Source organism: Chironomus tepperi, unplaced genomic scaffold (genome assembly GCF_022539635.2).
Source record: "Chironomus tepperi strain 1889 unplaced genomic scaffold, CSIRO-AGI_Ctep_v1 contig_388, whole genome shotgun sequence".
In the NCBI taxonomy this organism is placed as follows: Eukaryota; Metazoa; Arthropoda; class Insecta; order Diptera; family Chironomidae; genus Chironomus; species Chironomus tepperi.
Window position 1 is genome coordinate 462,170 of NW_027226510.1, and position 13,301 is coordinate 475,470.

Below are 13,301 nucleotides of genomic sequence, written 5' to 3' on the forward strand. Positions count from 1 at the left end.
AAATATTTGCTTAAACCAAACAAACTTGTGTCAAAAATATTAACCTCTTTCCATTTAAGCCACAAAATCTGCTCAATTGTCCTCATTTTAACCTCAACAATTTATTCTACATTTCGTAAGGACGAGAACCAAACAGCATAAAAGAGAGAAATAGTCAAAAGCACAAGTCAGTAGAACATAAAATAATAATGTCAAAGTTCAGTTCAGAGTTCAGACATTTGCATGCTCATTTGCATAAAATTAGTTCATGAATTCACTCAAATTAATTTGACTATGCACAATTTTTTTTAATAAAAAAGATTTAACAACTGTCGCAGATTCTTAATGCTGAAGACTTGTTTTATGTACATATGTAGCTGTGACATATTTGTAACTTAAAAGACAATAAATTACTGAATGTCTGCATGTAGTGAATAACGATAGAGTGTGGGTATCTCCCATATGGATGTCAGCTCTTAATTGTACATTAAATTTTATAAATTACGGATTTTCAAGTTCATGAATTTTATTTCTCTCAATTTTTTTTTTTTTTTTTGTTCTTGCTGAATTGTTGCGACCAAAAAAAAATCTCAAACTAAAGTGGAAGATTTAAAGAAGCAATAATAAATTTTTTAGACATATTGCTGACAGTACATCCTCTCAAGCCATAAATTCATGAGATTTTTTTCTGTGTGATATAAATTATATAAAAAAGTTCATAAAAAGATAGAGATTTATATCACAAGATAAGGGGGGAAATTGTGGCATAATTGTCCACTCTTGAAAAAGGTTTCAATTTCATAAGGTTTCAATTTAACTTGACATATCCTTTTTCTTTGAGTTTTGCCTGCTTCTGTCCTTTATGTCTAACCACTTATTCCATGTATCCATGTATCTTGATGAATTTTTTATTAAAACATGTAACAAGTTTTACTTTATTCTTTTTTTTTGTGTTGGAGGTTCACAGAAAAATTTTGATTATTTTTGTGGGTTTTTAATTTTTTAAGGTTAGTAAAATTTGTTATACTTTATGGTGAGTTAAAGTAAATTTTTAGAAATTGTACAATTTAAGTACAACTTCAATTTAATTTTTGAATAAGTTGTGAATTAGGAATTTTAAAATTTTAAATTGAAATTTAGCAAAAAATTCGTTTTAAATTTGAATTTTGAATTTTTAAAAACAAACTCAGAATGTTATGAAATTCATTTTTGATTGATTGATTGGTTCCTATTGATCCACTGTGAATCGTAGGGCGTTAATAAAGTGATTGAACAGGTCTCTGTTCCGGGCTATAACGGCTACTTCTGCTAACTTCTTTTGTTGTTGTTCTGCCTCCTTCTCTACTGTTGTACGCCAAGTTATTTTCCTTCTGCCAACACTCCTTTTGCCTTTAACGTTCCAAAACAGTGCTTGTCTCGCAATATCTGTTTCGTGCTTCCTTAAAGTGTGACCGATCCATCCCCACTTTCTTCTTCCAATCTCGACAGCGATGACTTGTTGGTTTGTCATCTTATACAGTTCAGAGTTACTAATGACTTTTGGATAGTGAATGCCACAAATCTTCCTAAGGCATCTGTTGACGAAAACTTGAATATGATTAGTGAGTGATTTAGTCACTTTCCAAGTCTCGCATCCATAAAGTAACACTGACTTGACGTTTGAATTGAAGATTTTTAGCTTCAGTCGTCGAGATAGTCGTGGAGATGTCCAAATGTGTCTTAGTGAGCCATAGGCAACACTAGCAAGTCGAGTCCTATTGCGTACGTCGTCATCCGCACCACCGTCCTTGGAAATTACACTTCCTAGATAAGTGAACTTATCCACTTCCTCTACAACCTCATTTCCCAAATGGAGTACTTTGACTGATGTTCGTGTCTGCGCTGGCGGATTAATTCGCATCAATTTGGTCTTAGAGACGTTGATCTCTAAGCCAACTTCATGTGCGCATCCTATCAAATCAGACAGGAACTTCTCCATATCAGACATTGTCTCTGTTAAGCCAACAATATCATCGGCGTAGTCCAGATCAGAAAGTCGAGTGAAGACATTCCAATGAATACCTCTTTTCTTCTGACTGATCTTTCTCATCACGTAGTCAAGAACAATGTTGAAAAGAAGGGGAGAGAGAATACAGCCCTGCTTAACACCTGAATTCACTTCGAATTCAGGGCCTATCATTCCAGTATGCAAAACTCGAAAGTTTGCATCTGAATAGAGTTGCCTTATAAGATTTATAATGCTGTCTGGAACACCATACATTGCTAGGACCCGCCACATCACACTCCTGTCAATCTTATCAAAGGCTGACTTAAAATCAACAAAGAGCAAGTTAAGAGGGCTTTGAAACTCTCTATACTGCTCAATTATGATCCTGAGTGTGTTGATGTGGTCTACACAGGACTTCCCCCGACGAAAACCGGCTTGTTCCCTGCGCAAACACACATCTTGTATAGGAGAAATCCTATCAAGTATGATGCGGGCTGTAATCTTGTTGATAGAGTTTTGGAGTGCAATTCCTCTCCAATTTCCACACAGACTGAGGTCACCTTTTTTAGGCAATTTTATAAGAAGAGCTTCCTTCCAACCTTTCGGGAATGTTCCCGAGTCCCAAAAGGACCCAATGATTTTGTGAAGGTGATCTGTTGTAACATCCAGATGAGCCTTAAAAAGATTTGAAATTCATTTTTGATGAATGAAAATTTGATTTTTAAAAGTTAAATTTTCAATTTCGTAAAGTTGAATTTTGAATTCGAAGTTTTTCAAAATTAAATGTTTTGAATCAAGTTTTCGGCATTTTATAAACAAAATGTTGAAATTTCAAAAAGCATTTTCGAAAGTTATTTTCAATATTTTATTTATAAACAGATTTAAGACGTTTCTTATTCGTTGTGACAATATTTATAATTTGTCTATAATCTAAACTTAACAAACGTGCAGACAAAAACCAAACAAAATTCTATATTTATCTCACAAATATAAACACATACATCAACAAAAAAACTTTTTTCTAAATTTTCCATGTCAGAAAACAATATGATTTCTTTTCATATATAAATAAGACTAAAAATATATAAAAATACACAAAAAAAACCTCAAAAACTTAAAATTGATTAAACAAAAAACAATGAAATGAGATTACTCAGACATAACATAAAAGGATTTCCTGCTTTCATTGGTTTTAATGGTGAATGAATTGTCGGATTATATTTAATTGATAAGATAATGTATATAAAAATGTTCTTAATTGAAATGAGAAACTTCAGGGAAAAGAAGAGTTGAAGTTTATCTTTGACCGGTAATATGAGATGAGATGGGAAAACATGAGCAAGAAGACACAAAAAGCTTTTGTGCTGAATGTGTTGTTTTCTCTCGTCAAATCTCTTTTATTGTACTCCCATGAGGAGCTATAGCTTACTTATCTATAATTATTTTCATTTCTATTTTTATAAGCTCAGATATATTTAGATTGGAAGTAAAATTAAGCACAAATTTGAATTTGCTACGAGAAACGGATGATTAATAAAAGATTTAGGGGTGGTGTAGCTGTTTGCAGAGGTGGGTTACTTGGTGATGTGTTAACATTTATCATTTAAATTTTCAACTTCTTTCATCTATCTAAATGTACTTACATATCCTCCCTAGATACGAATTAAATATAGCAAGGAGATTATATCCTAGCAACAAAATGTTTAAAATTCATTATAATTATGTGTAGGATATAGGAACAATAATAAAGGTCCATTACTAATTTAACATGATCAAAGCATAATTTTAAAAAGCACTCGGGGGTAGGTATTTACGGCAAATGTTAATTTATATTAGCCCAGATCATTGAATTATTCTTTAAAAACTTCTGAGAATTACAGCTAAGAATTTGCCTCTAAGTGTAGGTTTCTTATTTACTTACATACTATAAATGTGTGTAGCAATCCAAAGGAGTTTAGCTACCCACGGAACTGAGCACGCTTTCTGTGAATTAATGCTACACATGTTATATGTTACAATATAAGTTTTTCCATTTAATACCTAGTTTGTTTGTCTGCCTTTTGATTCAGGGAGCTTCAGAAATTATGTATCGCTAAGGAGGAGCAGAGAGGTCAGTTTTATAATTTTATAATGAAGGATAAATCTTGGTTTTTCATTTTTTTACGTAGTTTGGCGATATATTATATATAATGCTTGAGGGGCCCAACCTTATGAGCTGGAGGCACTGCGATTTTAAATCTGTTGTACCACACTTTCTAGAACTACAGTTTATAGTGGGATCCGAGCCACTTGCAAGCTCTGCACATTGCAAAGACACGAGTGCGTCATAAGACCTGATGTCCCCTGCAATGTACCTAGTTATAATTCGTATGCACAAGATTTTGTAAAGAAAGTCATCCAAATAGTAGTATATCCTTGTATACCTAGTGTTGCGATGGGAAAAAGGGTATTTTAAAAAAGCTAAGTAAAATTACGTACGACCAGGAGCTATAAAAGCTACTTGGCGCAGAACAGTAATGAAATAATGTCAGTTCAACATGCGGACAGAGACTTTGTACAAAATAGGTACAAACTAGGTGAAACAGGCAGCAACAGAGTCAGATGGAAAACATTCTGTTGTAACCTAAGTTCCACATAGGAACATGGTTGCATTAAGTAAGTAAGTAAGTTGTCATAAATGATGTTTTGCTTTTTTCCAACTCTGCACAATTGCATGAACTACGGTATACCAATAATATGTATCTAGCCACAGTTAGAGTGTCGCGAATACACGAACCGAGTTGATTTGACTTGAGTCGTTAGTATTGGTTGACCATCGTTCTAGCTACTACGTTTTATCACTACCATATATTTTTCGTAATATTCATGCTAAAATTGGCACTGAATTTAAATTGAAACATTATGAATCTACATCTATGTTGGCCATGCTAGCTCAAAACTATTTGTTCTGCTATGTGTATCACTCGTTCTAGTACTATTTCGCACAGTTGGCAAATGTCCAAAAGACATATCATAGAAGAAATACGATAGATATGTACTCACTGAAATGATACTGATATGCTCATTTTTATCTTTATACATAAAATTGCAGCAAATAAATGAAATGTTGGGAAAATGGCGCGATGTTTGTTTATTTTATTTTTTAAAAGAATAAAAGCTCTGAAAACTTGGCAGCAGCTAGTGTAAAAGAGTAAACTTGACCACAAAAATAAATTTTCAGCCATGACGCTGCTCATCTCACATTAATATTCAAGTATTGTGCTGCGTATTTGCCATTATCTTTAACTCATTATCCTTAAGCGAGAAAAAAATATTGTTATAAAATATAGCAATGTGCTACGTGAAAATCGTGAATGTTTCTTGTTTGTGACACTAATTGACTCATTTATTAACTTGACTAAGCACTGCCAACATTTTGCCAAAATAAGTAACTTTTTATTTGATTAGCATCAACCCGAAAAATTCTGTAATGTGCTTCATTGTCAGCTTGATTTTTTGTCACTTGACGATTTTGTGTCTTCCATGATTAAAGTGAAAAAGGAAATGCCCAAAAAACATGACGTGAATTGAATAAATTCCCAGACATTTTCAGGAACGATTTATCCCCAATAATTATCTGGATTAGATAAACGGAAACAATTTATTGGACATTTATTGGAAGTTAAGCTTTAATTTCCTCAATTCTATAGATATCCTATCCTCACGTATTATCCTGTCTGCATGCATATAGTGTGTTTTGGGAACAATAAGCACGTGAACATAATACATTTCATGAAGCCACTATGTTGCATATGTTGACAGAACAACATTTTCACTCTGTGGCAATTGATAAATGTGTCATAACGAATTTTGAAATTTATTGTGCTACAAGCTTCGATTTTTTTTTATATTATCAGCATTTTCATCTCAATTTCATATTTGCCGTGAGTGAATACGGGTATACCTGTTCATTTCAGATGCTGTGACAGAATTATCTATTAGTCTTAATTTTTATTCGATTGCGGTGAGAGTTTCATAGTTTTTTTATTGATATTTTGCCCGAAAATGTAGCAATATAGCATTAAAAATTGAAAATTGTGACTTTAGCGATGACAACAGCTTTAAACAATTATATTTTGCTTATTAATGCTTTAACTTTCCACATTATTGAGATCCACAGCTGCGCTAGAGCTCTTTCTGGCTAAAAATTGTGTAACAAGTTAGGGTACACCAGACCTGTGTATTCAGTCAACCTGTAGGTAATAATGGGATCAAGAGCCGGTATTTTAAACTACCCGGAATACCCTACCCTACTCGAGTATGCAGGGTTATCCTAGGTTAACCCACCCCACCCTATCCTAGATACCATAGGACTGAAGTAGGTGGAATCTCCTTAAAAGGACCTGTCTACCCTGGACGAGCAGAGCAGGTTATATCCCGGTTAGATTAAAAATATGTCGCTCCAGAACAACTCCTTTGATACCACTACTGACTGTAGACATAAATTTGAACATCAAGCTACCAATAAGTAGCGTGTGCACTTTTTCATTCACATAAAATCACTTCCGACCCATATCTCCAGCAACAATACCAATTTCCGTCAATTTTGACAACACAAATCCGAATAACGTTAAGGCAGTCAGTCAGATGTTCAGTACGTATAAAATAAGTCTATTAATTATCTGACCAAATCGTTCATTAATCATTTCATCAAAACAAAAGGTCAGATGATCTGCATAATTTATTGGCAAGAAGGTGTACCTAAATCAAATTGTAGTCATTTTCAATTAAATGATGCTATGAAATATGTAGGCGTACCTTACTTCTAGAGATTTTTGTTTGTAAATCAATTATTTTTTGCAAGCTACAAAGTCGCTAAGTAAATAAAAACATAATCTATCTAGACTTAACAAATTACTTTCATATAAATAAGGGAATATAGCCTGAAAATTCATGCTAAACTGTATTTTTTACTTTAATAATGTCTTTAAAACATTTCCATTCGCAAAATATGTTCTGCAATTTTTTACAGCACACTGGAGAAGCAATTTTGATAAAATGTATTCTTAAATTAAGATGCATGACTTTTTCAGGATCCCGAGCGATTCAAATGAAAACGAAGCTTTAAAGGCGTCTCTAAGTAGAAGCCAAATGGATGTCATTCTGAGACGGAGTCCATTTAGTACATGCTTACTTACTTCGCTGGCCGTACAGTTGTGATCCATGACCTCTCTTAGATGTAGCCTAACGCCAGCTCTATCGCTAGTTACCGTTTCCAATTTCATATTCCATATGCAATACTATTTCGATCGACAACTTCTTTCCATGATCCTTGATATATACGATTGACAAATAGAGACGGCTTACACTTCACGTTGATAAAACATGTTTAGCGAAGTCTTCAAAGTTCCTTGACGAAGCGTTCTTCATTTGTATACCTTGGATAATAAAAGAGATTTACAAAAGCCTTAAAACCTACGTGGAGAAACCTTCTTCATTTCTGCCGCTCGGGGTATACACATTAAAAAATGTTTTGTTTCATTTGTTCCACAAGTCTTTAATGTAAATGTTGTCCACAGTTTTGAAGAGTAGTACTTAGCATACATTTATGTAAAATTCTATTTTCAAATTATGGCTCAATCCGGAAAATTCAATTCAACAGTCAATATTTAATGAGTCCACTAACTAAAAATAAATGCAATTAAAAATACAAAATTCATTTAGAAATGAAAATTATAGTTCATGATGAGGGGGCTGTTTACTTAGTACGTAACGTGGAAAATTGACTCTGTACCAGATCGGCACAAGTTTTTCATAGCGGCCAAATGACATCCAAGAAGCAAGATGGCATGAAAGCATGAAAGCTACCACTTGGACATCTTATGGCAGCCAGTTAGCTGACATGAATAATTTGTACTAATCGGGGTAGCATCTCCAAAATGAAACGTTTAATCCAGTGTTGTCCAAGCTTTTTTGACGTTACCTGGGTGTTAGACACGGTATGCGGTTATTGTCATTTCCAAAAAGATTATATGTCAACCTGGACGGAAAACAGCTTGGACAACACGGTTCAACTTACTTACTTACTTCCTTGTCGCATTTAGAGTTCGTCGATGGCTGGATCTGTCTTTAGATAAATTCTGTCAGATTCTAATTCCCAGCACTTTTGCATCCTTGCTTGCACTTTTTTTGACTATCTAAATCACGGTCAAAACTAAACTCGGTATTCAATCCATGCCATTTACAAAAAAATTCGACATCACCCTGGACGGCACTCATTATCACTGATTTAAGGCGTAACAAAATCTCAACATACCCTTCTCCTTCCCTTCCCCCTCAAGAGCGCCATTGAAGAGCGTGACGCAATAACTGATCCATCCCCTAATTGAATACCATGTAAAATTTCGAGTCAAATCACATATGTCTGAACGACTACACCAAAATAGAAATGTTCATAATTATGATGACAGAGATATCTGATTTAATATTTTTTTATTGATTTACACGATCATAAAAAGTGGATACACGTACAAGAACGATAATAAAAACGCTCGTTGTTCACTTTCCATTCAATTGTTTCAATTTCCCTCATAAATGCCAAATTTATAAACGGTCTCATGCTCATATACTTTACCAGGAACTAGAATGATTGATGGAAAATTTTCCTATTCGTGTTTGCGGTTAAAAGAAAGAAAAAAAGGCATGAAAATAAATGTTCATCGTACAAGTTTCTATGAAATATTTACATGGTGTACAGCATCAGCATATTTTTGAGTTTCCAAACAAAATGCTCCATGCTTTCTATATTGTGCACCATTCTTGCCAACAACAGATGAACCCTCCTCGCAAATATCTTCTGATAATGAAGGATTTATCTTCAGGAAAAAATAAAAGCAGTTCATATATAACGGAATGAACATAAAATAAGTATTACTCATAAATTTTATGTGATGAAATGACTTTTTTTTATATTGTAGCAATTTTTTATCGTATTTAATATTTAATATACTCACATTATTGCATGGATTTGGGAGATTATTTGCTGTATAGAACAATACACTTGGCTGATCGCTATAGACTTCCATAAATCGGCCTGATTTTTCATGCAATACTCTTGCAACAAATGTCAATGATTGCGATGATCCCGATGTGATACAAAAATTGTAATCATATCCATTGTTAGCTGTCTTTTTTATAGCATCGCCCAATTCCTGTGGCAAACGAAAATCAAATTCTGTTCCGTCAACATCCAAAAAGTCTCCAGTTGGAATTTGTTCGGCGTCAATGTCTAGAATTTTATCGGCATTAATGGTCAACTTATGTTTATATAGCTCCATAAATCCAGCATCATGTCCGGCCAGATTGAAATATGAATGATTAGATAAATTGATTGGAGTTGGCTTGTTGGATACGGCAGTTAATTTCATTGTGAATGAATTGTCATCAGATAGTGAACAGGCAGCTGTTACTAGTACTGTTCCAGGATATCCCTCATACATATCCGGCGAGACATGAGTTAAATATACAACATTTCCATCAACATATGAGTCCCAATTGAATTTGTCAAAGCCGTTCATGCCACCATGCAAGTTATGCTTGCCGAGAAAATTCTTTGCCAAATTATATTTCACTCCATTCAGCTCAAATTCACCATTTCCAATTCGGTTTGCTACACGACCCATGAGACTACCAATGTATGCAGAATTATTGTCCTTTAGGTATCCTAAAAAAATCATTTGATAAATTGCTTGCCTCACTAGTTTTTGTGTTTACTTGACACCAGCGTAAACGAATAAAAAAACTGACCGTTAATTTTGTACGGTTTTGCACGAATTTGTAAGGTTTTTAGCATCAAAATTTTGAATAAAAATTTAACGGTAAAAATTCAAAATTTTTATTGTTAATATCAATTGATATTTACTGAATTAACGATATATATAGTATAATTACTGCGAATTATCAACTAATTAACAGTAAAATTTAAAATTTACGTTTTAAATTCAAGAAAAAGTTATCTTTTTGTAATAGTTTTTAACGGTTTTTTAAATTTCAAACATAAGTGCTAAAACGAATTCTTGAATGCTAAAACGAATTCTCGATCCGTTTACGCTGGACTTGACATTACTTATTACATATTCATGAATTGAGGCTCATAAAAATACAAAGGATGATGTCAATTTATGCTTCATATCTTAATTATTTAGCATTCATCAATATGAGCCACGTGGCTTCTACGAATTTTGATAATATGATTAAGTTATATTTTTAGGAACAGAAATGAGATTGACTACCTTAATAAGACTATGTAAGACTATTAGCAGTTGATTTATAGATTCTAGGAAAGACTACTTGTAGCGCAGGCTAAGGAAGAAGGTTTAAGTGTGCTTTGTGGTAAAATGTCGTAACAACTCCCAGTAGCTCAGTAGTTGTGAGTGGAAATCGAACTGATCCGAGTGGGAATCAAGCCGATCCGAGTGATAATCGAACCGATCAAAGTGGAGATTGAACTGATCCGAGTAGGAATCGATCCGATCCGAGTGGGAATCGAACTCATCCGAATTGGAATCGAACTCAACCGAGTGGGAATCGAATCTATCCGAGTAGGAATCGAACCGATCCGAGTGGGAATCGAACCGATCCGAGTGAGAATCGAACCTATCCGAGTGGAAATCTAACCTATCCGAGTTGGAACCGTACCAATCCGAAAAGCAGTAAGATTTCGAACAACAGAGCAACAATGATGAATCTGGTATTAAATTACAAAAGCTACAATAGAATCACAAGTCAAATCAAGATATACCAAAAACGCAATTCATGTGACAACTGTAAAATATACACTGGAGTATCACAGCTAGCAATAAAAAGAAGCTTAATGTCCTTGAATGACACAATTCAACTACCCTTATTACATTTTTAACTGATCTCACTGTACTGTATATGATTTAGAATCTCATTTTTCTGTCGTGACAGAAACTATTAATATAAAAGTCTTATTTAATAACATCTGTTCAGCTTATTACATTGTTATTATTGCTACTATTTTTATCTTTTTGATTTACTGACAATAGAATTCAGGTGAAATAATGACGACACTTGTAGATTTAAATGGAATAAAATATGATTGTTTTTTGAGTAACGTCGCTGAAATTATGAAACTGATGTTTTTTTTTGTGGATGATCAGGAAGCAGGTATGGGTTTTTGGTGTCTCATTATTGATGTAAAGATACCCGAATACCCGAATAGACAACAAGTATGCTAATTTATATTGATTGCGTATATTCATGAGCACTACCATATGAGTGAGTATGCACATTGACTATTAGGGATAAAAACAATTATGGACCACATGGAGCGTAGCTTGATATGAGAAGAAGAGGGAGGGGAGGGAAGGTAAGTTTTATTTTGTATGGATCACAAAGTTTTCAGGAGCTTTTGAGAAATTTTTGCTAAAAAGCCCTGACAAATTGAAGAATTTAAGGATTTTAATCACCAAAACCGACCCTGAATACGCCTTTGATGAACCCAGTAACCAGAGACCAGAAAAAATAAGGTCAGCAGTGTAATCAGATACTATACTAAGGAGGAACAGCAGTTTAATTCTTTATATGAATACAAAAATATCCATCAAGGATGATTATAACCCAGTGATGTCCATACTCTGTACCGAGACACACTAGCGTGCCTAGAATCGTCTTAAATTGCTTGCCGTATACAATTTCAGTAATAAAATACCACAAAATTATGCAGAGATACAAAAAAGTTTAAACAGCACTGTTCTAACCTATCCTAAGAACGCTCCTACATAAATATATTGCGACTTAACATCCTTACTTTGACATGATTGATACACTTAATTTATAAAAATAAGAATTTAAAAATACGAATGTAATGAGAAGAACGTGGGTGTAAGTAATGTAAAAAAGTTCATCATGTCATGTCAAAAAACAGCTGAAAACCTTATAAAATTCTCAAATCTTTAGTCTAAATCCTTAATGTCTTATTTTGATAAATTACAAAACAAAAAAAAATTCCTTTCTAATCCATTATATCATAAAATCTCTTGATCCATTGTGAGGTGAAAAATTCCATTAATTTATAGTCACAGTTTATGAAGCGAGAAGGTAGAAATAGAAGTAAGGAAAAAAAATATATATCGAAATTGAACATTAATCAATATCACGACTTTATGGGATGTATTCAAGTATGAAGGCTCACATATTTGTGATGAAAAATTGCACACTTACCTTCAATGTTGTCGAATCCAAGAGCGATATCAACAATTTCTCCTGTTTTTGATGGTAATTTACAGCTTGTTATCATGGCTCCGTAGGAGATTAGCTAAAGGAATTGATGGATTGAGAGGAAATACATTTATTAAGAATGGATTCTTCTTTTGGAATTAGAAGAACTATATAGGAATCTAGAAGTTCGGCTCGAATAGTACAAATCGGTCAATTGATCCAATTGAGTCAGAGCCATACCTATGTATGGCCGACTCGTGCTATTTGGGTTGGTATTCGAAGCTCAAACTGTCAATTGCTATGTTAATGACTTCGTCCGAATAGTACAAGCCTGTTTATTGTTCCAAATTCCGACAACAGGCTGACGTGACTCTGGCATGCGACCGGATTTAAACCAAGTCCAGCACCAAGTCAGCTTCACTTCAACTAAGAGCCAGATTTTTAATCGATTAACCGCTTTGTGCAGTTCGGGTTAATATTTGAAGCTCAAAATTCCAATTGTCATGTTTATGACTTCACTTGCACCATTCAGCACCAACCCAGCGTGGCTCAGTCATGTCGTCGGATTTAAACCGAATCCAGCAAAAGTCTGAGTTATGTCAGCCTCGGCCCGTATTTTCGTTCGATAAACCGACTTGTGCTGTTCGAGTTGATATTACAGGCACAAAATGTCAATTGCTGTATTCATGACTTTTTAAACACCAAAGAATCTTAAAGAATTTATTAAAAAATTCCAAAAATTACCTGAACTGAGACATGATTCTTCTCATTCGTCCATGTAAAGCGTTTAATTTCCTTCTGCTCATTACTAATAAGATCCTTAACACTTCCAAAACTATCAACTGTCAATTTTACGTTCTTCGCAGTCATTTTTAATCTTTAACAATTTTTGTTTTTGCTTGAAAATTTTCCGTCTAAATACAACAACTTGCGGAAGAAAACAAGTAAGCTTTGCAAATGCTGTTGTTTAATTAGCAATTTTACTCATTGTGTCTGTGAGTATTTATAGTCAAGCGAGAAAATTGAGAGAGCAAATGCACTTTTTTTTTCGATTATTTTCCTTCTCACGGTCGTTTTTATCTGCTCGCGCGAATGCATGTCTATACCACAAACT

The 13,301-nt window shown here is 33.9% G+C and overlaps 1 protein-coding gene across 1 annotated transcript; it reads right to left on the reverse strand.

Annotated features, from left to right (window-relative positions):
* Window positions 1–8,523: 8,523 nt before the first annotated feature.
* LOC139096416 (galactose mutarotase-like) lies at window positions 8,524–13,057 on the reverse strand. Its single transcript, XM_070648118.1, has 5 exons — window positions 12,932–13,057; window positions 12,191–12,284; window positions 8,959–9,668; window positions 8,692–8,784; window positions 8,524–8,610 (listed from the first exon to the last, which is right to left on the reverse strand). The coding sequence occupies exons 1-5, from the start codon at window positions 13,055–13,057 to the stop codon at window positions 8,524–8,526; spliced, it is 1,110 nt and encodes a 369-aa protein (XP_070504219.1).
* Window positions 13,058–13,301: the final 244 nt, after the last annotated feature.